Source organism: Alternaria atra, assembly GCF_907166805.1.
Source record: "Alternaria atra isolate CS162 genome assembly, contig: 35, whole genome shotgun sequence".
Classification (NCBI taxonomy): domain Eukaryota; kingdom Fungi; phylum Ascomycota; class Dothideomycetes; order Pleosporales; family Pleosporaceae; genus Alternaria; species Alternaria atra.
Genome location: NW_025091334.1, coordinates 1958300 through 1985147, shown reverse-complemented (window position 1 = coordinate 1985147; position 26848 = coordinate 1958300). Strand labels below are relative to the sequence as shown.

General features: G+C 51.4%; 10 protein-coding genes across 10 annotated transcripts; 4 read left to right on the top strand and 6 right to left on the bottom strand.

Moving 5' to 3' along the window:
- Positions 1-425: 425 nt before the first annotated feature.
- On the bottom strand, positions 426-2678 carry ALTATR162_LOCUS11557 (uncharacterized protein; the record flags this gene model as incomplete). The annotated part of the gene is made up of 4 exons (XM_043319199.1): positions 426-1096; positions 1143-2451; positions 2498-2554; positions 2601-2678. 4 exons carry the CDS (start codon positions 2676-2678, stop codon positions 426-428), a joined length of 2115 nt encoding a protein of 704 aa, XP_043175134.1.
- Positions 2679-3570: 892 nt separating this feature from the next.
- On the bottom strand, positions 3571-5695 carry ALTATR162_LOCUS11556 (uncharacterized protein; the record flags this gene model as incomplete). Its single annotated transcript, XM_043319198.1, has 6 exons — positions 3571-4082; positions 4130-4319; positions 4368-5255; positions 5308-5451; positions 5504-5576; positions 5628-5695. The coding sequence occupies 6 exons, from the start codon at positions 5693-5695 to the stop codon at positions 3571-3573; spliced, it is 1875 nt and encodes a 624-aa protein (XP_043175133.1).
- A 1068-nt stretch (positions 5696-6763) lies between these two features.
- ALTATR162_LOCUS11555 (uncharacterized protein) lies at positions 6764-7462 on the top strand (the record flags this gene model as incomplete). Its single annotated transcript, XM_043319197.1, has 4 exons — positions 6764-6947; positions 6994-7120; positions 7174-7219; positions 7271-7462. 4 exons carry the CDS (start codon positions 6764-6766, stop codon positions 7460-7462), a joined length of 549 nt encoding a protein of 182 aa, XP_043175132.1.
- Positions 7463-8278: 816 nt separating this feature from the next.
- ALTATR162_LOCUS11554 (uncharacterized protein) lies at positions 8279-10003 on the bottom strand (the record flags this gene model as incomplete). The annotated part of the gene is made up of 6 exons (XM_043319196.1): positions 8279-8472; positions 8671-8926; positions 9003-9322; positions 9409-9497; positions 9566-9873; positions 9929-10003. The coding sequence occupies 6 exons, from the start codon at positions 10001-10003 to the stop codon at positions 8279-8281; spliced, it is 1242 nt and encodes a 413-aa protein (XP_043175131.1).
- Positions 10004-10505: 502 nt separating this feature from the next.
- On the bottom strand, positions 10506-11853 carry ALTATR162_LOCUS11553 (uncharacterized protein; the record flags this gene model as incomplete). Its single annotated transcript, XM_043319195.1, has 5 exons — positions 10506-10868; positions 10919-11318; positions 11368-11540; positions 11595-11701; positions 11766-11853. 5 exons carry the CDS (start codon positions 11851-11853, stop codon positions 10506-10508), a joined length of 1131 nt encoding a protein of 376 aa, XP_043175130.1.
- Positions 11854-12365: 512 nt separating this feature from the next.
- On the top strand, positions 12366-14185 carry ALTATR162_LOCUS11552 (uncharacterized protein; the record flags this gene model as incomplete). The annotated part of the gene is made up of 2 exons (XM_043319194.1): positions 12366-12654; positions 12705-14185. 2 exons carry the CDS (start codon positions 12366-12368, stop codon positions 14183-14185), a joined length of 1770 nt encoding a protein of 589 aa, XP_043175129.1.
- Positions 14186-15292: 1107 nt separating this feature from the next.
- Positions 15293-16396, top strand: ALTATR162_LOCUS11551 (uncharacterized protein; the record flags this gene model as incomplete). The annotated part of the gene is made up of 2 exons (XM_043319193.1): positions 15293-16306; positions 16358-16396. The coding sequence occupies 2 exons, from the start codon at positions 15293-15295 to the stop codon at positions 16394-16396; spliced, it is 1053 nt and encodes a 350-aa protein (XP_043175128.1).
- Positions 16397-17546: 1150 nt separating this feature from the next.
- On the top strand, positions 17547-19613 carry ALTATR162_LOCUS11550 (uncharacterized protein; the record flags this gene model as incomplete). Its single annotated transcript, XM_043319192.1, has 1 exon — positions 17547-19613. One exon carries the CDS (start codon positions 17547-17549, stop codon positions 19611-19613), a length of 2067 nt encoding a protein of 688 aa, XP_043175127.1.
- A 127-nt stretch (positions 19614-19740) lies between these two features.
- Positions 19741-23356, bottom strand: ALTATR162_LOCUS11549 (uncharacterized protein; the record flags this gene model as incomplete). The annotated part of the gene is made up of 5 exons (XM_043319191.1): positions 19741-20325; positions 20374-20627; positions 20678-20793; positions 20858-21285; positions 22784-23356. The coding sequence occupies 5 exons, from the start codon at positions 23354-23356 to the stop codon at positions 19741-19743; spliced, it is 1956 nt and encodes a 651-aa protein (XP_043175126.1).
- A 546-nt stretch (positions 23357-23902) lies between these two features.
- On the bottom strand, positions 23903-26702 carry ALTATR162_LOCUS11548 (uncharacterized protein; the record flags this gene model as incomplete). The annotated part of the gene is made up of 6 exons (XM_043319190.1): positions 23903-24021; positions 24099-24940; positions 24989-25470; positions 25523-25706; positions 25761-25831; positions 26424-26702. The coding sequence occupies 6 exons, from the start codon at positions 26700-26702 to the stop codon at positions 23903-23905; spliced, it is 1977 nt and encodes a 658-aa protein (XP_043175125.1).
- Positions 26703-26848: the final 146 nt, after the last annotated feature.

Sequence of the window (26848 nt, the reverse complement as noted above, 5' to 3'; positions counted from 1 at the left end):
AGTTGGGCGAGTTTGGATTCATGGTCCTGGATGCGGGCACTCGTCGGGTGGCTCTAGCGTCTTTGGGAGGCAACAGCCCAGGGGCGCCCGGAACTTGGCCGCGTTCTCCACACTTCGCTATGACGCTTCACCTAGACAAACCTAGGTGCACAATCCTTTGTTTAAGACTAATACCTTGACGTAAAAACACGACAAATGCCTCCAAGGCAGCCTTCCAGCTCTGTGAGCTCAATTTGTCTCTTGCAGAGGACAGTCAGCCAAACATCGCCTCTGTAATGGTCTCGCCTATACTAAGATGAAACCGGCCAACATAGACTTTCTTGAACTCATGCTAGTATTGCTTTTTCATGTAGCATCATGGGCTCCAACACTTGGATGCAACAGAAATTCTTATTCGTCATACTTGCTCAGTGCTATAGCTGTCCCTAGTCATCTTCCTCACTCTCCTCCTCGCTCTCGTCCTCACTCTCCTGCTGCAAAAAGTCAATCAAGCCCTTGGTCTTCTCCCTAACCTTCTCCATATCCGCATTCTCCGTGCTCTTCTCATCTTCCCACCACTGCATCATACCATCCTCTTCTATCGAGTCCAACTCGACGAGTTTGGTCGATGCGGTTAGCAAGATCGCGTCGCCGTTCTCCTTGTTGCACAAGTCTGCTTGAAGCAGTAACATAAAGTCGGTCTGGTCTGTCTTGCTATCTGCATTCTTGTCGAAGATGGAGCGGTCGATGAGCTCCTTGTGTTGCCCAAAGACCTGCGCGACGGCGTTCTTGATCGGCTCGCCCGACTTGGTGAGTTGGATCACGCGCTTGACGAATGACGAGACGACTGCACGTCTGACTTGATGATCCGAGGCGTTTGTGCTCATGCGGAGTGCCGTCAGTTCCAGCTGAATGTTTGCCGACTCATGGCCTTCAACAAGCGAATCGTAAATGCTGGCAGATGCGTCGTGATCAAAGTTTGCCGCGTGCTGGCTGTCTACCGAGCCTACAGATAGGAAACTACTGGTGGCCGATCTGTCATGGCGTTCCATACCCATCATGTCTGTCTCCGACTCTGAATTGATTGTGGATATTGACTCGTTCGAGAGGTTATACACTATTCTTGTTAGCACACATACGGTAGGCAGTCATGTTAGACTTACTGGGCCCTCTGGTGGAGAGACCATCGACGAGCTCGTCCTCATCGTCCTCGTCAGAATCATGGAATTCGAAGCCGTCACCTTTCTCGCCAACTATCGCAGGGTCTGAGTCGCCTCGAACAACATCCTCCCCTTGTTCACGTCTCCGCTTTGCTTTTGTGATTCTGTGGTCTCCCCGTATTGTCATGCCTTCACCGATGCTAACCCCATACGATATCAGAGCACCAGCTTCGATGGTACACCTACGACCTATGGCCGCTTCATTCGCGATGACTGCCTTGGTGACGGTGCTGCCGTCTGCTATGCTGGCGTAATCCCAAATGTACGCGCCATCAATCGTCACATTTCGACCAATCTGACAATGCCTTCCAATGATGCTGTTGGTAATGATGCTCTTGTCGCCTATGCTGGTACCACGCCCAATAACTGTCTTTGGCCCAATGATACAATCCCGCGCGAGTATGACACCCTCCTCTTTGTACGTGTTGCGCTTTTGTAACCGATACGACTGTCCTTGTACGAGGTTGCTGTCTGGACACAACGGGTATGCCCAGCGTGATACAATGTCCTTGCTAACCGAGTCGTATGCGTGGAGGTTTCGTACTCGTGCCGCGTAGTGATCTGAGATGATATGCGTATGGAACGTCTTTCCGTTGAGCTCGTAGTCTTTGAGTACACTGTGTAGGAAGCCCTTGCGTGGTGCTTGGAAATCGAAGTTGTCGCTCCATAACGCAAGTACGTCGGGCGTGCAGATGTCGATGCCGCAGTCGATCAGGTCTTGGCGCACTTCGATCTCTTGGTGGGTGGAAAGCAGCTCGGGGTCGATGGAGAGGTAGTGTGTCTGATCGCGGTTCGGCATCTGTTCAAAGTGTAGACATCTGTCCTTCTGCGGATCAATCACAAAGACTGGACTTGTTCCCTGGGCCTTTGTCCTGTGAGTCGCGCCTGCCTCGCGTAGCACCATGGTCATGATGGCATTCTTATCCTTCGCCCGTCTCGCCCTGTGCGCGGCGAGCGCAGACTCCAGAGGCAGGTTGCTGACCACGTCGCCATACACCAAGAGGAAGTCGCCCACTAGCAGACCCCGGCTGTCCAGGTCTCGCATCGCATCGCCAATCGAGTGTGACGTCGATTGAATGAGATCCAGTCGCGAGAAAGGCGATGACTTGGAAGACCATCTCGAGGCTTTGATGTAGTCTTCAACCTGTTCCCTGTGTGCGCCGCAGTATACAAAGACTTCCTCTACGCCTGCGTTGGCGAGAAACTCGAACGTGTATTCGATGAGCGGGGTATTCGCGAGGGGCAGAAGACACTAGCAAGTGTCAGCGTGCAGCTGGCAGTATTTGGGACATGCGTACTCTGGGATGCTCGAGTGTGAATGGATTGAAGCGTGTCTCGAAGGGGTCTGCGAGTATCTGAAATGTTAGCACACTTCGCGAACAGGTACATGGCGCAACCTACCACAGCCTGTAGCGGCTCATCGCGCTCCTCCTCACCCGACTTGCCCTTATCCTGGCCTCTCTTGCCTTTTGGGGGCATGTTTGGAATTTAGTAGTGTGTTGCGCAAATGGTGGAGGGGCGCCTGGACCTCTAGATTCGTGCAAGTGGTGGGGTTTGGTCTGCCGACTCCCAAAAAAGCTTCCACAAACTTACCATCACCGCTGAGTCACAAGCCCCCGGACCAGGGACCACCACGCAAAACCAGATCTTCGGGTCCCGTCACGTCTCAGATCTTCTAGCGGGGTGGCTTTGCGGGTAAGCCGCTGCAACAGGGCGCAGGATTCTCGAACATGCTCGTGCGCGGCCTTTTGGGTTGGCTATCAAGGTCTGGACCACCAGGGAGGACATCTACTCGGGAATGCTTATTGCGACGACACTTGTACATGGAAGCATTGGTGAACACTGGAATGCATAGCGGAGAACGCAACTCTACGTAAAACGCACCATAGAGTCGGTACTTGTCCTTTGAACTTTTGAAAGGACAGGAAATTGGAGTGATAGTTGGCCAACTCGTGAGTGTACATCAAAAGTAATGAGTACTATAAGCAATGCGATTACGATGCAAGGTTTCATGTGTCATCACAATCCCCTGTCCTTGAGAAAAGAATTGATGGATTGTTTATCTAGCATGTAGGGTATTTTTTAGCAAACGTCCGACCCGAACCCGACACAACGATTGACCGTGGAACGCCGGAGACCCTTTGGGTCCTTGATAGCCTCGTAGACAGCTTCCCAAGCTATCCTTTCCTTGCATTCATCTCCCGTAGATACAAGGGCCGACCACGACTTTCGGCTCTGAGATGGCTGGACCTCTATATCCAGCAATGCAGTGCGTCCTCCACGCCTGCCAACAGGAAGCCGGTGGCTGTGCTCTATTTTTCCGAATTATGAACATGAAAATTCCCTCCTGACCGCCTCGTCACACTGGACATCAACGTGGGCGCGGTTGCATAGAACCCATCTGCTGCTGCTGCTGCTGCATTTGCGGGGGGTACATTTGTTGACGCTTGGATGGGTTGTTCATCTCATCACCCCCGGATATCTCAGAGACTTGACGACGATGTGGTTGTTGCTGTGGTGGCATCTGCATGTGTGGCGATGTGCTGTATCCCATATTCGCATGCATGGAACTGACCCCGTACGGACTTGGGTGCTGCACTGGTTGGCCTCGCATTGCCTGCGCAAAGTCATCCGGAACCGTACTACCGACTGGAGAGACGCCCGGCATTTGGCTGGGTGAATTCCAGTTGCTGACAGTCTGTGGGGATTTGGCCGGAGAATCTTCCTCTTTGAGGACCAACTGGCGTGCGATTTGCACAGGCTGAGGTGCCACCATGGTCCCGTCAGCTTGAGCCATCGGTTTTTTGAGATGTACAAGATGCTTCTCTAGCATGTGCAAGAGACCTTCTTTAGTAAAGGGCTTGGGAAGAACGTCATTCATGCCTGAGAATATTAGCACGTGTAAAACGAGTGCGATGGGCCTGGCTTACCATGTTGGAAATACATTGAAATGTCGTCACTTCGGATGTTGGAGGTCATAGCAACAATAGGAGTTGTGTCGAACTGCCGAATCAAATGGCATGCTGACACACCGTCAAGGTTGGGCATAATGATATCCATCAAAACCAAGTCGTACTTGGAGCCAGCGTTCATTTTGTTGACCGCTTCCAAACCATCGAGCTGAGTTTAGTCAGTACGTAGTACAAATGGCAAGGAAAGATGACTTACAGCACTATCGATGGAGCAATGGAAAGCATACAAGAACTTGCTTCCGATTCGACGACAGGTGGGATCGTCTTCAACAAGCAAGATCTGGGGTGGTCGAATCCATCCTGGGTCTGGAATGGCGTTCTTCTTTCTCGGTTCTGGTATCCTGGGCTCGCTAGCTTCGACCGCTTTGGGTGGAGCCGCATACGGGATGTTGTTGATGTGCTCGCTGTACATGGGGTCGATGCCGTTGTTGGAGCCGACTGGATAAACGAGGTTATCAATGTTTTCCAGACGCATTGAATTGGTGGAAGTCGCCGATGGCGGGCCGCGGCTCGTCGGTCGCGCTGCTGCTCGCGCAAAATCTGGTGGTGGTGTTGTCAAGGTGCCGTTCATCCGCATGGTGATCTCGTTCATGTGCTCCAAGTTCCGGGGGTTCAACATGGCATCCGCATTTGTTTCGCTAAGAAGCTTAGAAGCGTGCTGCAAAGGCGAAGCCGGGTTGTCGTCGTCATTGGCCGGGGTAGGCTCCATGGCGCCATTCTGCGAGTCGGCGCCATTGGGGAATATGAGTTTGCTGTTTCTCCTCTGGGTCGCGTCGACGCCGTGCAAGAAAGTCATAATCTGCTGCATAACATGCTCGTGGTTGACAACCGTCTTTTGTAGCCCAATAACTTCCTGCAGGAGCATTGAGTGATGAATGCTCAGTTCGCTATAGCGACCCTCAAGGGCATGTAGTTGAGCTTGCGTGGCCATCAATTGTCCACTAACCATGTCCATCTGTTGCGAGGGCGCGAACTCTTCGGCGGCGGCTTGGTTAGGTTTTCGCGGCGCGGGAGCCTTTCGACGAATGTTATCCAGGGCATCTTTGTTGTTCATCTTGAAGTCTGGGTGCTTGAATTCCCAGGCCTAATGCATCGTTAGCCATGATACTCGCAAAGATATCCAGGATGCCACATACCCCCGGCCCGTAGGGCGATTGCCCATTCTCTTCGTTGTTATGACGAACTTTGTGGAAATCGTACTTGTTCAGCTGTCGGACGAAACTAGCAAAGTTGCTGTGTTTGAAGTGCTTGGGCAGTATGTGTTTTGTAAACTTTTCGTTCTATCCGTTTGTTAGCAACTCTGCTTGGTTGACAGAAATGTGAAGCGCATACTTCTAACACGACGAAACTATCGCCGTCATTCCCCCATCGTACTACGCTCTCGTCGCTCGGGTTTTCCAGCATTCTGGATCATTCTTAGCACAACAACATGACGCGCATGGGCGCGTCGACCTACTTGTACAGCTTGCGCACAAAATCGCTCGAGTTGTTGGACCCTCCCCCACCGGGCTGATTGGGATCCATGATGGCGGTGAATTGACGAGTGTTGAGGGCTTAGGAGCCGTTCTTCGTAACCCGTATTGATGCGCAACGGCACCCGGAGACTCTCGTCGATGGCTAAATGCGATAGCGACTTCCCGGTTACAATCTTCAGCACCTAGAAGCGACTGCGATCGAAGCTACGGGGGACGGCGCGCGAGGTTCCGGCGGCGCGTTCTTTGCGCTTAAAGTTCTGCTTGGCTGCGGACGATCGGTGTTGGATGAGCGATGACGAAATTTCCCAAAACGGGCGCGCCTTGTTGCAGACGAACAGAGGGCGATAGACAAGATCTGGACCGTCAAGTGTAAGAGACAGGGAGAACATGGGCACATTGGCTCGTGGCTTCTGCGCGGGCACTTGGGAGCTAAACGGGCCTAAAGCAGGTTAAGATGGGCTTGAGAGGAATGCAGTTGGCATTGCGCTAGCGGGCGTCGTGCCGAGGGAGACAAAGCAGGGGGGGGGAGCAATGACAGGACACGGGACACGGAGTCGGCGGCAACTGAGTCGTCGATGAAGTCTGTATCGCGCTCACACACTTCAATACAGTTCGGTATTACACTGCTTTTTCTGAATCTACGGTTCAGTTTTAATGGTTCTCACGCCCATGGTCCTTCTGGCTCAGGTCTCCACTGATTATGCCGTTAACGATTCATCGCCGGCTTGAGGCACGATCGACATAGCACCGAATAGCTCACGCTAATGCTGGTGTGGGTCAATAGGTTAGCATCATTATCCACATTTTGCTGGTGCAGTCAAGACTAGTCTGAATATACCATAGCTAATTACAGACACGAGTGGTCTCAACGTGTATCTGGCACTTTTGGAGAACCTGCAATGTACCTAAACCTTGGTGTTGCATACTGCGGTGAAGCAAGTGCACACGTGCTGCGTAAAGGGAAGTGAGCTGGTGGGTGCGCTTGCCGTCTTCCGAAAGCAATGACACCGGCAAAACACGTCGTGCCCCCACTACCTCACGAGGCTCACCACCACCAAGCACACGTGCTCTACACCCACACCCACACCCAACCTACACATATCGTCCTGCATACGCCATGTTCGCTACCGCCCGTCGTCTACCCCTAGTTCGCCCAGTCGCCAGTCGCCGTCTGTTTCACGCCTCTGCACCGGCATTCGTCAATGTTGGTGACAAGCTACCTGATGTCGACCTCGTCGAGGGCTCTCCAGGCAACAAGGTCAACCTAGCAAAGGAGTTGACCGGCAAAGGTCTCATCATCGGTAATTCTCTTCAAACGTGTCTCGTCAATGAACACACATCTGACAGCTGGCAAAGGTGTTCCGGCGGCCTTCTCGCCGTCGTGCTCCGAGAACCATATCCCCGGTTATATCAATTCGCCCAAGCTGAAAGATGCCGGCAAGGTCTTTGTTGTTTCGGTGAACGACCCTTTTGTGTAAGAGCATACTTTTGAACATCTCCAATGCACTCGAATCTGACCACGTCCAGTATGAAAGCATGGGGTAAGATGCTTGACCCCTCAGGTTCCAGCGGTGTAGGTCTTCTCTTGCTTGCCTGTAAAGCAACCTGGTGTTAACCTCGGCAGATTCGCTTCCTGGGAGACCCCAGTCTCAGCTTCACAAAGGCACTTGACCTCTCTTTCGACGGCGCCTCCATCTTCGGAGGCGATCGTTCGAGGCGATATGCTCTAGTAATTGACAACGGTGCCGTTAAAGCAGCACACGTCGAGTCTGACAACACAGGCTTGAATGTCTCTGCAGCAGACAAGGTTCTGTAAAGAGTTCATGACAAGCTGCGTAAGAGAGAAATAAATGCCTGCTGCGGCGACGACGACGGATTATGCATCTAAAGTTCACAAAATGGATTATGATAGCTTTGAGAAGTAGCGGAAGCCTCGCCGGCTTAACGACAGGGTCAATATATCATGTTCACACCTACGAAGCCAATCATAATCTTTTCATATGTGCTGAACTACTGCCAACAGGTGGCCATTATGTGACGGGTTTTTGTTATACCCTACTAAACTCTCGTCACATTCACTAATTGTGCTTGAAACCATTCAGGCAAACCTAGCTTCTTGTGAAACTTGTGGGGTACATAATCATAACATGGCTAAAAGAAACAAAAAAGAAGGGTCTATCTCCTCTCCATTGATTGGCGAAAGAAGAGAGACGAGGGTCTTTCAGGTTGATTGACTCGGCTCTTGAGAAGTGACCAACGCTACTCCTAATCTAGAAGTTTACTTCCATAAGCCTTTCGAACGCCTTGGAAAAGGTAAATAAACGTTGAATGCCTACTAGAAGATGACTTTGACATGAACTGATACTACAGCCATCCTCGTACAATCATGCGCGGGCAATGGAGCATATGCAATCACCACCATAGGCATTTAGTTCAGCTACATCACGGCAGCGTCGTGGTCAATTGGCAGTTTGCTAATATCATACTAGACCAAGCAGAAAAGAAGAGAACACTTGAGACAGGGAACAGGACAGCGACCGCTAACCATCAACCGCACTGCAGCAACGTCCTGTCTTACCCTCCGCGGACCCTTTACACGTTCTGCGTACACAGACCACCATCAATACACCATCTACCTTTTGCTGGCAAACGCGCAAGACCCGAGATCACGCTTCTCGACCGGAAGATGCGGGCTAATGTCAAAGTCAAAGATATCCATGGGCAACCCCATAGTCGTACACGCATTGGGAATATCGACGATACCAGCCACATGGCCTTGAACCGGCGCACAAGACAACAGGAGGTAGATCTGGTAGTCGTTGTAACCTGTCATGTTGTTAGTAAGAAGAGTCTGTAAAAGGAAAAGCACATGAAACGTAGGATCAATCCCCCTACCCCACACCCATGACTACCACCAAACAATCTCATTGCCAAGCCACAAAAAAAAACAAATCGAAATCGAAACACCCAGGCACCAAGAAGAAGAACCTAGACAAGAAAAGCAAACAAGAGAACAAAACTCACCAAACCGTCTCAAATACTCGATAACCCTCAGACTAGTTTGCCGATACGCAACCGTCGTGTCAAGGTAATGCTGTTTGCCGTGCTCATCCACACTAAAGCCCTCAAAGTAAATGTACCTTCCAGGGCCAAACTGGGGTTCCACGGGTCCTGGGATGTAGATTGGACTCTTCATATCGAGTTGTTTTATGCCGCCCTTCATGACGCTGAACTTGATGGTTATGACGCCTGCCATTTCAATTGCGCCACAGAAGGATATCTAAATGTCGTTGTGTTTAAAAAGTTAGCCAACATACAGGTAATAGTTGATGAAAGGGACTGTTTTTTTTTCTTACCTCGCCATCGCCTTGACTGAAATGTAAATCTCCCACACTAAACTTTGCGCCCTTGACATGAACTGGCAAGAAAACTTTGGATCCCCTCGACAGGTTCTTGATGTCGCAGTTGCCACCATGTTCAGGGCGTCCTGGGATAGTGCGCGCGCCTTCTTTACCAATCTTCTCTTTCAGAGAGCCGGTTGCGGAACCTGCGTGCACGCTTTTGGGCTCGGGGGGTTTGGCCACGTCGCGATTGAGGTGCGTGTGTGTAGAGATGAGTTCGGCTTCGCGCGTGTTCCAGGTTTCGAGGACTTCAGCAGAGGGCGCACAACCAAGGACTATATGGTAGGGTGTCAAGTCAGTCCGTGTGTTTTTTTGGGGAGGGTGGAGGGTGGAGGGAGGAAGAAGGATTAGGATGACTTACTGCCAGGATGGATGAGACCTGCGAATCTTACACCGGGAATATGGCGGGAGCTACAGAAGATACCTTCGAAATCCCAGATAGCCTTTGCACTACAAGTAAAGTGTCAGTCCACATTCCTTTTCCCATGTCTTTTTACCATCTCCTTTAACAAACTTACGGCTCAGGATAAATCTCGTCCAAAAACCCTCCACCATTCTCCTTCGCAAAAACACCCGTGAAACCCCAAGGTTGCTCTTCCAGCGGCTGTACATCTTGAATATCAACGACCAGGACATCGCCCGGCTCCGCAGTTTCGATGTCGAAAGGTCCGGTTAAATAATGGATCTTGGTGAGGTCGACATCGCGCATGTCATCTGCAGAGTCATTGTTGCCGATTTGGCCACCAGTCCAATCCACGCATTCAATCTTGACGGCTTCACCGGGTTTGATGGTGCCGTAGGAGGGGTTCTCGGGGTGCCATCGGTTCTAGATATGTCACATTTTAGAATGGCTTTGGGGATTATGAGGTCGTTTGACGTACGTGTAGGCATTCTTGCTCTGATGCCGGCTTGTCTAGCGAGACTTTTGCCGCGTACCGGAGACCTTCTTTACCCATGCTGGACTATTCAAGTGTATTGGAATTGAAGAGAGCGCACTGTGTTAGTCCGGGAACAAGGAGAAACGCTTCTAGTCGCGAGAGAGGGGAACGTCACGTATATGAAGCTCAGCAGACGCGGGCAAAGGGAAACCCTCAACCTATCAATTGTTATCTTGGACGTATGAACAGCTGCCGAGGACAAAGCCGAATGTTATATCCACCAACTATTACTACAAGGTGGGTGATAAGCTCGACGATACGCGGCTGTTACGTTACGTACCATCGGATGGAGCTGTAAGCTACCTACCACAATAGGACGCGTCGACTCCACTGCGGGGTATAGTCATAATGTTACCATCATCATACAGCGGCTAGATAGCGTGAGAGCTAGATATACCTGATTGCCGACTGCGCACGTACTAGCTGCGGCCCATTTTACAAGGTCTCGTCTGCGTCATGCTGAGTGGCAGGTCTCGGCTCGCGTAAAGCTAGTCGTTGGAGTTTTCCACGTCATCGCAGCCTAGCTAAATGTCTTTCTTGGTGTTTGGCGCACTTCGGATTGGAACTTGGGTTTGTGCATTGCGAGGTTGTACTCGTCCATGTGCTGCCATGGCAGGTTCAGGAACTCGTGTTTGTTCTTCCAGCGCAGTGACTCTTGCTTGAATTTCTCAGCTTCCGTCGGCGGGAGCGGCGGCTCTGTGATCTTGGTAATGAGATATGCTGTTGACGCTTCGGCAAGACCATAGATGAGGACGCCGACGAGGGGTATCTTGACGAAGATGTAGAAGCCTAGGCCGAAACCGAAGAGCACGCCAGCCCGGTCTTTGAACCACACCTTCTTCTGTTCCTTGTTATATCGAACGCGTGAAAAGTAGGGCTCGAGCTGCTTAAAGTTAGAGTAATAATCATGAAGTGTAGTGGCGAGGTACGTACCAGCTCACGCATGAGAGTTCGTGACGAGAAGTAAGCTTGCAAGAAGCTGACCATATATCTCCGGGGAAACAACAGGGATGCTGCGAATATGGCTGCTGCTGGTTGTGTTCCCACTGATTTCCTGAACGTGTAGAAACTGGCAGCGGGCAGCACGAAGCGTCCTACGTATGGGACGTAAGACAATGCCAATACTGTCAAAGAAATGGCAGCCTTCCTGCCCTGCTTTGTTGCATACATCATGACAGCCTGTTTGATTGGCTTCTTCTCTCTCTCGACTTTAGGTGCGTGATCGGGGTATTTCTCGAGGTTCGGATAGTACATGGCGCGGAGGTTGTGGGGGTCTTCGGTCTTGTGCTTCTGTACGTAGGTCTCGTCCACCCAACGGAGGGAGTCCATGAACCTGAAAAGCGTTATTAAGTGGACATGGAGAGTAACTAAGGCATCCATACATGCGATCCAAAGTAGGAGTGACGTAGCGCATCATCGTCATGAGGAAGAATGGCACCTGAAGTACGGTATGCTCAAGGAAGTGGAGGCCATTGACGACGCTTTCGTCCATGTGCGTATGGTCCATATTGATGAAGAGGGAGAGTATCCATAGTAGCACTCTTACGCCGACAATCTGGATGTGTCAGTTACGGTGTTGACTTGCTTGGTGGGGGGAGATGGGGCGCACGGGTATGGCGACAATGATACGGATGGCGATGCCTGCAGCTACAGCAATAGCAGCCTGTCGATAGTGGTCCGAAGTGAAGAGACCCGGATTCTGGAGAGCCCGATTGACTGTGAAGGAGGAGGGGCGTTAGAGTTAAGCTGTCATTACGATACTCTGACGGGCAGAACTTACCACCGACCAAAGTCAGCTGTGCTCCCCGCAGAATGGCATTAGGGTCGAAGTTGGATACATCGAACTGGGACAAGTCGATTTTGTCCATGTTTGCAAGGTCGAGGGACTACCGGGCAGCTTGGTGTTGTAATCAGGCCAGCAAACCCAGAGCTTGACTCCACGTAGAGGACGTGTGCGAACGCCTGCGAACTGGCGGAGCGATGACGTCGCACTAAGAGCTCCACGGACCCATCCATCTGCAGCGTGTTGCAAACAAAGAACGCGTTATTGATAGCGCATGCCATCACAACAACGCCGCTTCCACCCGTCACCACCATCTCATGATGAGCAGGCTGCATAAACGCCATCTTGACGCGTGCGGGGTTCAGACGATCCGCTGATCAGGTTGAAACTCGACTTTGTCCCTGTGGCCAATGCGCGCAGCGTTCCGAAGCCAGGGACTCCGTTCGGCTTCAGCCTTCCATCACCTACCCAACTCAAAAGTAACAATTGTAATCCTCTCCACTAGCGCCGGCCGCTGTCTTCTCAGGGAACCTTCACCCTGACCTCACCCTGACCTCACCAGGATAGCAATGTCCATATAGAGCGCCCATTATGACGATGCCGGCTTCATCCCAGCATGCGCATGCTGAGCACGCGCCGTCCGCTCTCAACTCCAGCAACTCCAGGCGCAGCTTCACGCTCCCCGCGCGCGCGGCACGAAGGACTGAATCGGTGCCCGCGTCCAGGAACAGCGCAGACGGCATAGAGACGCTGTTTGTGTGTTCCAACTCTAAGATCTTCTCCTTTACCACAGCCGGACCCGCTCGGCGGCTTTCACCTTCCCGTTCAGGTGACACGTCGCACACGATACCATGGAAGACGCCTACAGAGCGTACGCTTGCAGTTGGTATGCCATCCCACGTGTCGCCAGGCTGAAGACTGTCTAACGTATCACAGGGGCTCTTCGAATCTATCGCGTGACAGCCTCCAACGTCTCCTTCCTAAACAGCGGCAACCTTCTACATACAATCTTCCCCAGGTCCCAGATATGGCTCGTCGACAACCAGTCAGTCTTCGTGCTACGCGTACGCCAGGACTCGTACTATCGCATCGAGCTCCCCTATGAAAGCGATGCCGACAAGGAGAACATCGCCCAGTTCAAGTCGGTGTTGGCGCAGGTCATGCAGTACGAGAGAACACAATGCCCGTTCGCGCGGGGATTTGAAATCGTCGCAGAGCTCGAGCGTCCAAAGAGCCCACCACGCAAGACCATTAGGAGGAAGCCCTCGGGACAGGCGAAGAAGTGGGTCATGGATAAGACCTGGGTACCACAGCAACACGGCTTAAGGCCCTCTACTTCTGGTACTGATCGCTCAGAGACTGGTACCACTTCCTCATACGACGAGGACGACCGGTCGAGCATCTGTGCTGACAGTAGCGAAATAGTGTCTGCGACACCCGGGACCCCTTTGGCAGGAACCACTCCAAAACCCCTCCCATCGAAACCGCTCCCGCGTCGCCTCTCAGTGGGGGAACGGGTCAGCATGTTCCAGGGCCTGCGCTCAGCCACGGCGCCAATCAAAATGCCCAGAAGAGAATCTGTGTCTGCTATGGAGCGCATAGTCGAGTCTCCACTCTCTCCACCTGCAAACAGGCCCAACGAAGCCGATAAACCCATCCTTGAGCGACAAATCTCCAATGCACTTAGTTTGGCCTCAAGCGCCGACTCGTTCTATTCCCTGGAAACTGCCACTCCTTCTCCAAGGTTTCTCGATGCGGAGGCTGATTCCATAAACCCGTGGGCCAACGCCTTTTCTACGCAGCAAGACGAATCCAGGGGACGTTCAATACATCGACGCCAGATATCTGAGGTCACCGTTCGCGGTCCGTCCACCGAACGTACCGATCCATCTGCACCTGTGACACCTACAGTCCCATACTATTCATCCACAACTCCCTCAATCGATGTACGCCCATCGTCCGCACCATCTACACCACCGCTTGTGAGCGATTCCGACGACGATAGTCTTGGGCGTGCAAGCATAGATATCCCTACACCACCGGATGCGATCCGCATGAGGAAGCTCACAGGGGCTTCACAGAGACGCGCCTTTTCTCCTATGCCTCCAGCACAGAACCTGTTCTGTCCACCAAAGCACAACCCTGGGAGAGACTTTACAAATGCTCTGGTGCGCAAGACCTGTGAGCTTGTCCTAGGGCCACCTGCACACTTGGTCTCGATCATGCTTCGCATCGCAACGACCGTTTCTAATGGCTTTGGGTTCAGCACTTACCGTATGCGCCGCGCAGAGAAGATCCCATGCGCGTGGGAGTCAGATGACGAGGCTGACTGGTCAGAAGATGACTTCGGAATCCCGCTCAACAACATGGGAAATCCGGCGCTACGTCGACAGACCTTTTCTGGCGAAGTCGATTGATGTGCTTGAGGTAGATTGAGTTGGGATGGTGCTTTTTCCATGTGCATATTCACTGATGATACCAAGCGCTTGCATTTTATGTTGCATCTAGGAGGCGAAAGGCATGTTAATTCCAGTCGTATCTGTACGACGTTGATGTTTTTGAAGAATACACGATTGTAATATGGAGAGTCGTATGGCGGCACTATAGGATAGTTTCGAGACGCGGTCTTCGCATGAATGAGTATACCAGTTTACACACCGTCTTTAGCTGGGCGAACAGCGTCGCTGAGAAGCTGAGACCACAACACCATCATACCCTTGCTGTGCTGAAGCTTGCTCGGAGCGAGACCGATCAGCTTGCGCTTCAAGCAGTGTGGTAACACTACGTAACATGCTCTCACGCTCCGTCAGACTCCGAAGCAGGTCATAGAGATGACCTCAACTTCCCTCAACTTCAACTTGCTGCCATCCGTCATAGCAAGCGATGCATGTAGTATGACATGGCCCGTGACGTTGAACACCGTTGACTACCAGAATCTCGATCTGGAGGTGCAACCCCTAAGGAAAGCGTTGCCGGGCCTGGTTCCTAGCGCGCGGGTTGCCCGTCTTGGATTGATGACGAGTTTCTACTCAGGTACGACGGAACACGATGCTCACCCATCCCACCTCCACAACTCCATCAGCCCATCAGCGCCAACCCCACTTCCTGCGCATCTCGAATTACTTGCATGTCCTCACCTGAGGAAAGCTGTTGGGACTTGCGCGTGATCGCCCGTCCCGTGGGGCATTTAAAATGAGGATGCAGGGTTATGGGTCCTAGCCACGCTGGCAAACCTTCGATCGCGTCCAGCCAGACTTACCGCAACTTGCAGCGCCAGCGTCCTGTCCAATGACGCCTAGCGCTGGCTCGCCTGTTCCGCACGTAAACAAGGACTTGACCGACTAATTAACTTAGTAGAGGAGGCGGGTGATCCCACCCTTCCTGCTTAATATTCCCATGGAACCCTCAGCTTTGTGTCAGGATTAGACACCCGTCTCGCTTGATTACGCCCATACACCTACATATCCATCGTCGCTTCGCACTGCCGGGGCTGGGACATCGACTACCACTGGATCGCGTTTATTATGAAAAGGAAGATGGCAGAGGACCTTGATGTGTTGTTCGAGGAGACGTTAACGCTATGCGAAACACCGCCCGTTCCGCGACGCCATCCAAATCGCGTCCTCCAGCAGTACAAGAAATCGCTCCCCACAACGCCTACTGAGAAACCCGAGATGGAGAAGAATGGACCGCCCATGTTCCACTTTGGAGAACAAACTGAGATGTCACCCAAGCCGCTCTTCAACAGAAGCAACTCGTTGCCGTCTCGATCAAACCGGCCATCGCTACCATCTCGGCCATCCGAACCCTTCCAATTCAATCCCGACGACATCGTCAAAAGTCCGACACCACTATTCGGTAGGAGGAACACGCTTCCATCCAAAGTGCGTCGTGCTGTTGCCGCCGAAAGAAAGCCATCACCGCTGTCTCGCAGGGAGGACGCGCCACCCTCCTCCGCACCGACCCACACCACCCCCAAGGAACCCACGTCACAAGCACTGTCACGCAAGGATCCCAACAACAAGACCACTCCCAACCCTAAAAAGAACACGAGCAAGCCGCCGGTCTCAACTCCACAAAGGTATCAAGGTGTTCGTGTCGTCGATATCAAAAGACCATCACCACTTTCTGGCAAGGGAAGCGCGCGACGACCCGGTCCTACCCGTTCCGCTCCTGTGCAACCCGAATCGCCGATAGTCCTCTCACCTGTCATCTCCAACAGCGGCAGCTCTGTAGCATCATCGCCATCGCCATCTGTCTTCTCCGACTCGGCCAGTTTCTGTCCATCGAGCCCCTCAACGCCCGCCACGTCACCACCCGGTTCGCCAACAACACACGCTCGCTCGCTAAGTTACTTTGCGCCATCTCATTGGACCATCAAGCCTTCGCCATCCCCGATTTATGTTCCCAGGCAGAAGTTGAGAAGGAAGGACAGCCCTCGAATGGACACTCTGCGCACCCTTAGAGCGAAGGAGTCGGATGCAATGTTGCAAAAGGAGTATGATCAACATTGGGAAGAGTACCGCAACAAACTATCCGTAAGTCATCCTCGCGCACCTACTGCATACCCCATTCACTGACCTGCGTAGTTAATGACCGGCGGACTATTCTCTGCTGAGCGACTTTAACGACCACGAATTACGACTATAACGACTTGAATATGAGGGCATCTACGGCGTCTACCGGGCATTTGATTATAATACCCAAGGTTTGAATATTTGGACGCATTTTGATGCATTTGGGTAATCCATCTGCTTTTACGGTCGCATTGCATTCAGCATATGGGTATACACATGTAATCTAATAGAGCACAGGGCACCTCAGCCCTGGTTTGCATTTCCAACATATATTCATCGACGTCTCAGAGCGATCGAGCGGCGCACATGTCGTTACTGCAGAGCCTCAGCGCGGCTGCTGTTCATGCGGAGCTTACATCACCCCTGCCTGGCAGCTGACCTTGGAAAGTCACACAGCAAGGCGATCAGCCCCATCACGCGAGGCTAGTGATTGGTTGACACTTCTGACACATTACAGCCCTTGGCTGCTTACTTTCTCGCTGCACCCGCCACATGATATTTCCGCTAGTCGATTTTGCTCATTCTGGTCAACGCTGTAACGAAACATGAGGTCGCAACGTAGAACTGTACATTATCTGTGCTATATCTAGACCGCCTGCGCCGCATATCCGTAGTGGCGCAGCGCGTAGCCTTATTCTGTGCAGAGGTGGGCCTGACCTAGCCACACATGGTAAGCAAGCGCGTAAGATGCCCCAATGGCCCCCAATACCCATAACGCTTCGAGCATCTCCCATGTGCATTGACGCCGTACAGCACATCGTACTGGAGTATGTGTGGGGTGTGGCACAGGACTTAAGGAGGCTTGATCCCGGCTTCTACGATTCTGATGGTTTTCTTAGATGCCTTCTTGTCTGGCACGTCATTTGTTTCATACGACACATAGAATACAGTTAGTAGCACAGCCTTGTAGGCAACCTTTCCAGTCTGCAGACGCCTCGCACACCTGACTCAAATCGCGTCGCCACCATCTTAACACATAGATTTGGAGGAGGCCACCTTGTGACGGTGCATGCTTATGAATCGGAGGTCGATTTAGAAGTTCGATTCGGTTACGTCCTCAGTATAACCTACACTCTGAAGTAAACATTCTACGACCAATTTCGACGCATACGTATACGGTAGCAGTCTCACTACATACTTCCCGACCGACGCCTATAGACTTCCTGAACACACGATCCGCCCGTCGGGGCACCAAACAACCATGGACTTCTCGAACCCCGAAAGAAACCCAAATGCGCCCTTGCGCTTGCTATCGTTGGATGGAGGAGGCGTACGAGGACTGTCATCGTTGCTGGTACTCGAGAATCTGATGGAGAACATAGCCTTGGAAGAAAAGAGGCTAGGAAGGAGAGCAATGAACGATCACGAACCACTGAAACCCTGTGACTACTTCGACCTCATTGGCGGAACATCGACAGGCGGCATAATAGCCATCATGCTTTCACGGTTACGACTCAACTGCAAGGACTGCATTGCGGTTTATAGTAAACTAGCCGAGCAGATCTTCAAGCATGATAGGTCGCTCAAGGCATTCGGCATGAAGATTCCGACAGGAGCTAGTCGTTTCTCCGGAACCGTCCTCGCAAACGCCATCAAAACTGCGCTGAAAGATCTGGGCTTCGATCCAAACGAACTCATGTGGGACGAGGCACTGTTCGAAGAGGTGGACGAAGCAAACGACCTGCCCAGGGACAGCATCTGGGCAGATGCAGCACCAGAACCGATGATCTCAGAGAGCCCGGTCGCCACACTCAAAAACTCTGAATGTTCACTGGCGTCTGGACCCCCTGACAGCATCGATAGTACAATAGCTCCGTCAACACTATATAGTGACAGTCCATTCGGCCCCAGAAAACCAATGCGAAGCGCGACCTGGAAGCTCCACCACCGGCAATCCGTCCACAGAAAAGCAGATGCAAAAGGCTGCCGCGGCTTCGTCCTCACCTCTCTGAAAAATGCGCTCGGCCTCCCTAGAATCCTATCAACCTACGACCCCAACGACCGAACAACACGAATCTGGGAGGCCCTCCGAGCCACCTCGGCAGCACCAACATTCTTCGAAGAAATGCAGTTCGGCACACCCAAAGTCACCTACCTAGACGGTGGCGTAGGTTTCAATAACCCCTGTGCAGAAGTCGACTACGCAGCAAAAGCCCTGTGGGAAGGCCGCTTAATCGGCGTCATAGTCTCTGTAGGCACAGGTCTCCAAAGTATACCCAGCGTGAAGAAAATGGCATCCTGGCTGCCCTTTGGCCTCGGGACAGATATTTCCATCGCCAGCGCCCTCACAGGAATGGCCACGTCCACGGCACGCGTCGACAACGAAATGAAGCGCATGTACAGCAACTCGGACACGAAGTACTTCCGCTTCGACGTCGACCGCGGCCTTGCAGACGTCAGTCTAGAGCAATGGATGAAGGAAGATGAAATGGCAAGTTTGACAGAACTCTACATGAACGACGGCGAGCAAATCCGCTCTGCAAAGGATTTCGGTCAACGCATGGCGAAACTCTCGGCGCTGCCACCGAAATTCGAAATCAGCGCTAGTCACTTCCGGCTCGGTATGACGGGGCGCGGGTTAATGGATTCTTCGTTCCAACTCGTGCAAGTCGATTTCAAAACGGGCATGCCACTAGGTGTATCTCCACATCTGGACGATTTACCACGCATGTCTCAATTCCGCGATTTGTCGCCGAGTGGTGAGAGTGGACTTGCGCTCGATTCTACAACTGGTCGGCTTAAAAGAGTCTACCCTGTAGCCGAGGACCTAGACCACGATGGGAGACGCGAGGAAGCAGCCGTGTACCAATGTATCAAGGCTGATAATATATGTCTCCGCACGATCAAAACGGGAATACCCCAGGGCAAATACAAAGTCCAGTTCCTCGTCTCCTTCCACAATAGCACACATACTCCGCCCCGGGATCTGGTTTTCAGCGTCGGCAAACCTTTCGATCCGAATACATTTTCGAATCGCTACGTTGATGTCAAGATCACTCCAGATGTGGGGAGTGTGTTGTTGCATCCGGATGCGGTGAGGGTGAGAGTGGGGTCGAAGCGGTATGAAGAGTTCAAAGGGAAGGGATGGGTAGAGATCGAGGGGGATATCGAGGTTAGTGTGGGGTTGGATGGGGCATTGGGGTTTATTGTTAGTAAGAGGTTCAAAGAGGGCGTTTTTGTTGATGGGTGGAGTTTTGGGGGTGTGAGGTTGGAGCCTGTGTTCGGAAGTGCGACAGTGCGGGTGGATAGCCCGAGGATCTCGACGTAAGGCGTATTGAGTTTGATGGACAGAAGGGACTGGATGTCCTGTGAAGTTGAGGTTGGTCATATCGCGGAGCTTGCCAGGCTAATAATGAGATATTCCTTCAACCGACATGAACCTTGTTATATTGATGTCAATGTGTACCTATAGATAGACCGACTTGTGTCGGGATGGTGACGAGCAGGAATATCCAAACAGATAAAACGATGCGACTCTTCCTAGTTGATCCGATATACAAAGCGACAGCCAACACACCGGGTAAAGGGAGGAGGACTATACAACTCATCTCTAGCAAATAAAGCACATCGAACACCATCGCCGCAACGCATGCGACCATGGCAAGGATGGACAGCTTGTAGCTCTTGATCCAGGCTCTGACACTCATTTCCTCGCTGCTTTCCCCGTTGGGAAGTAATGGGGTAGTATACGAGATGGACCCTCCACGCAAGTCTTTCGTGATGCGTCGACGCAGTGTGGCTTCGGTGAACGTAGACGCGTCATCGCCTTCTTCCTTTGTAGGTTCGTTCATCTGTTCTCGCATGGCGGCTGCAAGCTCAAACACAGCTTTATGCTCTCCTGCCACGTCTTCTTTCCCACGCCCTCGCCTCTTCATGATCATGTAGGCTCTGAGCCACATGATGTAGAGCCCAGAAGTCCAGATTAAATGGAGGATGATCATAATGAACAGTTGCACATAGGAGAAGCCCCATTTATAGTCCTAGATGGTTCAGTCAGCCGCCGATGACACTGCTAGAGGGCCACATACCGATACAGCCTGGCATTGTCCGTGTTTCGCCATATAATCTAGGTGGTAAGTTCGATCGTCGTATCCCCATAGCACTTTAGATTTATCGTCGATCGGGTGAAAGTCAGGACGACTTTGTCCGATGAACCGCTCTGATCGGCTCGGGTCTCTCTCTAGAAAGGGAGCTGAGATGTTTAGGATAGGGGGCTGCAAAAATCTTCCCCCAAAAGTCGAGTTTGACGTATTTTGTCCGTTGAGACCGTATTCTAGCGCATCTGCCGTACATATCAGCGACATCAGTCATGCTCGAAATGACATGTCTTACAATCGGACACATTGAGTTGCATTTCGCAATCTGAATGATATTCTTGGCCGTACCAACTGAAGCAGCGTCCGAAGTCCGAATTGATCATACCATATGATGAAGAATCTGGCTGATACCTAGGATCTGTTGTGTAGGCCATGTCAGATAATTCATCTTTATATCTTCTCACGTTTAGCTCACTTGCCTGGTATGTTGCGAAGTCCCGTAACAAGATAGTCTTCTCCTTGATCGATCCGCGACCCGTCATGGATGATGAAGAAAACGTAACCAAAGGATGTGAGAGGGACATAATCTCCTGGAATTGTCCTTATGAATGCTTCAACATTCGCGCTATAACCGGTCATTGCGCTGGCAAGGGTTGGGTACACAAAGGTGAAAGCCATGGTATACACCATGAAGACCATGGCTATCTTCGAGTGTAGTCCATGGCATGTAACAAAATCTCGAATCATACGAGGGATAGCAATGAAGAGACCCCCGTTTGGTAGAAATATCGTTCGATACGTTCCAAACGTGACAGGCGTGACTTCCATCGAAGTCGTGACGTATCTGGCAAAGATGCGCCATGATATGAACGCTATGAGGGCTTGACCACCGCGGCCAACCAGCTTTGTCATAGTTAGCTTCCTGATTGTTTCAATTACACCCACCGTTGTCTGAGCAAACGTATGTCGCAACTCACAATGTCCCAACAGATGTCTATAGCTTTCACCTGTGTGAAGCTCATTTGACCGGCTCCCATGGTAATCTGAAAAAAGCTCGAGCCACTCAGATAGCTAAAGTTTGAGGCCCTGGGATCCATCGAGAAGGAACCATCTGGTAAACAGGCTGCCAAATCACCAAAAAATTCGGGATTAGGAGACGACAACCAAATAAGGCACGTCAACAGCAGCGCAACCCATGTTGCGAGAAGTAGCCAAAGTCCACAGCGACGCCATCGTGTACGAAAGTCCTTAGCAGCTTGCCGATGCGGTTCATAACAAATTCTTCTAAAGTGTGAGGGCCCAGTGCTGAGAGCGGTTAAGACGTGAGGGTACTTTTGCGTCATCGTGAGAGCGGGAGATGGGCGTTCGACTGTCACAAACCACCACACGCCTGGTGTTGCGCATGCGATATAAGTTACGAGCCTTTAGCAACGATAGAAGCAGGAACACAATGAAGACATGCGAAAGGCTGCGTGCCGCCTCAGGCGTACCAAGTGTGGGTAAATCGGGCGTATATCACGTAGCTAATCTTTTACTGGCTGCAGCACCGCCCCCTCGAATTGGGGGCCTGTTTCGAAGTTTACAGCATATTGTCGCCTATCGAACAGCGTCGTCGATCGAGTGGCGCAATATGCAAGGTCATCATATTACAAATACCCATCAAAGACAAGAATATGCTTGTGTCTTTATGCATGATCGTTCATATCGCGGTGGCGGTGTTGTTGTTGCTATTGGCGTGGCGGGCCCTAGTCTACGTTGGTATTTCACCAAGAGCCTGTTCATAGGTGTCAGCTTTGTAAGGCTAGCGATCGGGAGTATATACATAGCAGGACATCCGTTCCACCGAGGAGAAATTATTCGTTATTTCTCAGACTAATTGCGACGCGTGGATGTAGTATGACACGACCTCGAAAGAACCCCTGGGCCCCGAGAGGAGAAGTACACATGACGGGGTGGCGCTAGTGCCAATGTCCTCACCATTGTCCCTTCTGCTGACGCCTACAAACTCACAGTTCTCAAACGTTGCATTTGCCTCATCAAATCATTTGTATCTGGTAAAACTCTTGCTTCGTAAAATCTTTGAGATGCGTTAAATGCTTCAGTTACCATCAAGCTACAGATCAACCCAACACTTAGTGCACCTCTGCTTCGCCAACCCAAACGGCCTATCTCCATTTTCATCTTCCAAAGTCTCAGTATCGAATTCACTAATCACCCGCCCTTTAAAAGGTGCCTCAACGCCATCACTCCAAAGATGCGTCACTGCATTTGCCATACACTCGATCTGAATCCCTCTGAATCCCATCAACTTCGCCTCGCGCCTCAACCAACGCGCCGCACCTGACGCGATTTTCTCACCCTCATAGTCGTGGCGTGTAGAGGTAGCATTGCGCATCAGTACCTGTCCAGGCGCAGTGGCTTTCCACTCTGAAGGATCCCTCGGGTCGCGCTTCTCCAGGGTACCATACAGTAGACTGAATTCCGGTAGCGACTCGAGCAACGGTCCCATCCTCGCAGGATCAAGTCCATTAAAGCCATCGTAAGACAATGCTATACTGACCAACGGAAAATCCATCTGTCGAAGTAATCTCATGCCTTCAGCTTTTCTTCCTTGACTTTGTTCGACACTGTTTTCTTCTGGTTCATTTACATCCCAGAACAATTTGCCACCAACGTCTTCCGCCTCTTTAGTTTTGAACTTGTATTCTGTGTCGAAGACGCCGTATGAGAGCCCAGAGTTAATTTGGTGCTCTACGAGGTACTCCATTTGTTTAGCGCCCGTTAAAGTCCAGCGGCCGAGCGCCCGGTCTGGCCAGATGTATTGCCAGACTGATGAGTGAAAGCCATGGCTGTGGGCTAGAATTGCGGTGGCCCAGGGGATATGTTTGGATTCTAATTTACGGATTTCGTAGCGGGGCTTCAGAGAGGAGGGGTTTGAGGGAGTAGGCGTCTTTGTGTTTGTTGGTTCGGACATCTTGGCGTGTATGGACGGCCCGGTTGTATTAGCAAAAGAGAGAGAGAAGTATCGTGTCAGTAGGAAAGAATGTATGTATAAGTATCCGCGCTAAAAGATGTGAAGTTTGACGATTGGCTAACATATACACCTGAATGTGAGGCGAGCTGCAACATGTACATATGCATAAATGACCCAGCTTCGCGCGACACCACACAAGCACCCGCAACGATCCACAACACCGGAAACGAATTTTTCTGCAGGCATTCTTGACCGTGTTGGGAGAGGAAGGTAGTATCAAGCTGCACAAATCGCTCGCCCGTATGCAGCAAGGTAAGCCGACCCACATACCCAATCTTACCCGCATAAAGTACTGTACTTTGTCATTAGCCTACGGGATAGACCCAAACGCGTTTAGTCAAACAGGACTTTTCTCGGAATTTGGAGTCAAAGAGACGTTGCAATTAAGGTGTGCAGCTTAGAGGAAAGTCTCTGTTGTGAATTAGTCATCAGGTCCGCTACATCATACGAATTGGTTCATTGTAGAGCGTAAGACGTATGGTGACATCAGTCCATTCCTTTGCCTTCCTGCAACAGTGCGATGCCCTGCTCTTTTAGTTTGAACTTTTGTATCTTTCCACTGGCGGTCTTGGGATAATTGTCTACCCAAAAGACGTACTTGGGCACTAGATCAAACAGTCAGCGTCATTCCTAGGTGGGCCTGGAGTCTGAACTTCAAGAGACTGGACATGCATAGACTTACCTAGGTGATGGCTCAACTTCTCCCTGACCCAACTTCTCACCTCATCCGCAGTTACGTTTCCCTCATCGCCCGCATGTCTGACCACGAATGCTGCGACGACCTCGCCGTATCTTTCATCTGGTAGACCTACAACACTAACTTCGCTAATAGCAGGATGAGCGAACAGGCAATTCTCGACCTCTAGAGGGTGGATGTTCTCGCCTCCCTTGATGATCAGATCTTTTATCCTGCCGGTAATTTTAATGTAGCCTTCTTCGTCCATGGACGCTTCATCGCCAGTATGCATCCATAATCGGCCATCCTCATCGGGTTGCAGAACTTCTTCTGTACGTGCCGTATCGCCCCAGTAACCTTTCATCAGGAGGTATCCTGATACTGCGAGTTCGCCACGTTGACCTACGTTGAGGGTTTTCGACCAGTCCGATGGATTGACGACTTTAGCACGGACGTGCGGGAGGAGACGGCCAACGCTGTCGATGCGCTTTTCAATAGGATCATCCGTGGTGGTCATGGCTGATACTGGAGAAGTCTCAGTCATGCCATAACAGATTGTCAGCTCGGTCAAGTTCAGATTCTTGTGTAGCTTGCGCATAAGTTCGGAGGGAATCGCAGAGCCTGCTGCGATGCCAGTACGGAGGTATTGGAAGCCATCTTTGGGCACGGCACCGTGAGCCAGCAGTTCGAGTTCGGCTACGAACATAGTGGGTACGCCATAGAGGGCTGTGCATTTGTATTCGCGAACGGCTTCGAGTGTGGCAAGGGCGTTGAAGGCTTCGGTTGGAAAGACGATGGCGCTGCCGTGGGTCGCTGTAGCCATATATCCGAGAATACATCCAAAGCAACTACAAATAGTCAGTTGATGTTGATGATACAATCACACAAGAACTTACTGGAACAATGGAGGCGGACAGCACACAACATCGTCCGGCGTCAGCAACATCCTGTCGCCAATGCTATTGCCATTGTTCAAGATACTCCTGTGACTCAAGCACGCAGCTTTGGGCATGCTCGTCGTCCCAGACGTGAACTGGATATTCACGATATCATCTGGATGCAGCCCTTGGTCTTGAAACGCATTGTCCTGGCCACCATCTTCGAATACGTGCTCGTACCTCTTTAAACTCCTGTACTCGTCTAGTGCTACCCTCCCTTGCGCGTTGTTTACCAGCACGACATTCTTCAGCGATGGAACCAGTTCAGATTCAAGGCTCGAGCCGGAAAGATTAGGTATCAAGTGTGTGAGGAGCGAGATATTGGATCGCGGGTCTTTGCGCGGGAGGTTCGTTTCGGCGCCGATGATGAGATGTGAGGCATCTAGGTGGTTGATGGCATTGAGGACTTGGGGCGCGTTAAACGAGGGATTCAAGGGCACCTGTGTATTTGTTAGCCATAAAATTCTACTCCTGCAACTGATTCCTACATACCAGTATCGCCCCGAGTTTGAATAGCGCGTATGTGAGAGTAGCGAATTCAGCATTGTTACCCAAACTAACGGCAACTCTGTCTCCCTTCTTCACACCAAGCTTCTGCAGTCCTCTTGCGAGCCTATTCGAGTCGCGATCGAGTGTATCGTACGTCAAGCGTATACGTTGGTGGTGTGATATTACCCTACTCGAGCATTAGCCAGCTCGTCCTTGGAGCTTCATTGAGAACGACACGTACGCGTCACGGTCGCCATACTGTCTCACAACACCTTCAAAGTGCTGCGGTACCGTTTGCTCCAACAACGGCGGCTGTCATAATGTCAGTCTCCACAAACACATCATCGGAGTTCGGAACATGCCTCTGTAGGACCAACGCTGTATGCCTGCGTAAGGAGACCTCGTCGTGCGCAATGAGCAGGTCTAGAGAACCTTGCAGCACGAGCAAAGAGCGACCGAAGCATCTTCACATGCGAAATACATCGGAGACAAGGAAAGATACACGTGCATCGTGGAATATGTGTTGGGTGGAGAAAGCTGGTTAGTGAGCTTCGTCCGGAAGTGAGCCGCGGGCCAGGTACGAGATCTGCGGGGTAGCTGTGGAGAGCTCAAGACAGGCGGCTGACGTCGGATAGCTATTAGGGGTCTTTTCGCTCCGACTCCTAGGTCATAGAGGAAGATACAACGAATCGGTACAAAATTGCTTCCTTGCTTTCCAGACATACCCGATCATCTATCGCGAAAATCATAGTTCATCCTTATTACCATACCACCATCCCCACCACCCATACCCCCTAAACCTCACAACACCACCTTCCACCACGTGATTACCACTATACCTCCAATCCCCTTCCGACCTTCCTCCTCTGTTCTCAAGCCATCCTTTCCCCCTGAATACTACAACGCGAAATCCACCTCCTCTACCCATAGGCTGCAGACCCGTCTCCAGTATATCCTTAAAGTCGTGTGATTCAGGTATATGCATATTCCATATCGCAATGTTCAATTGCATGCCTTGTTTTGCGTAGGTAACCCGTGTTGTTTCTTCTATGAGGGAGGTTTGGCGTGCACGGCCGATACGATCTAGGTCGAAGCTGATTTTGTTGAAGGGGTCGGTTGGCATGGTCGTGGTGTTAGGGAGGAAGCCAATGAGAGTGTTTGCGAGGAGGATGACAGGTAACATATTGTCGTGTTGTTGGTTGCGGAGAGCTTTTGAGAGTTTATGGAGCTTATACCCTGCAGTACCTACACTGACGATTGAGATTTATAGTTGAGTAAAGCTGATGTTTGACGCTGGGAAGAAAAGGCAGGATAGTCAACGCCGTGTAG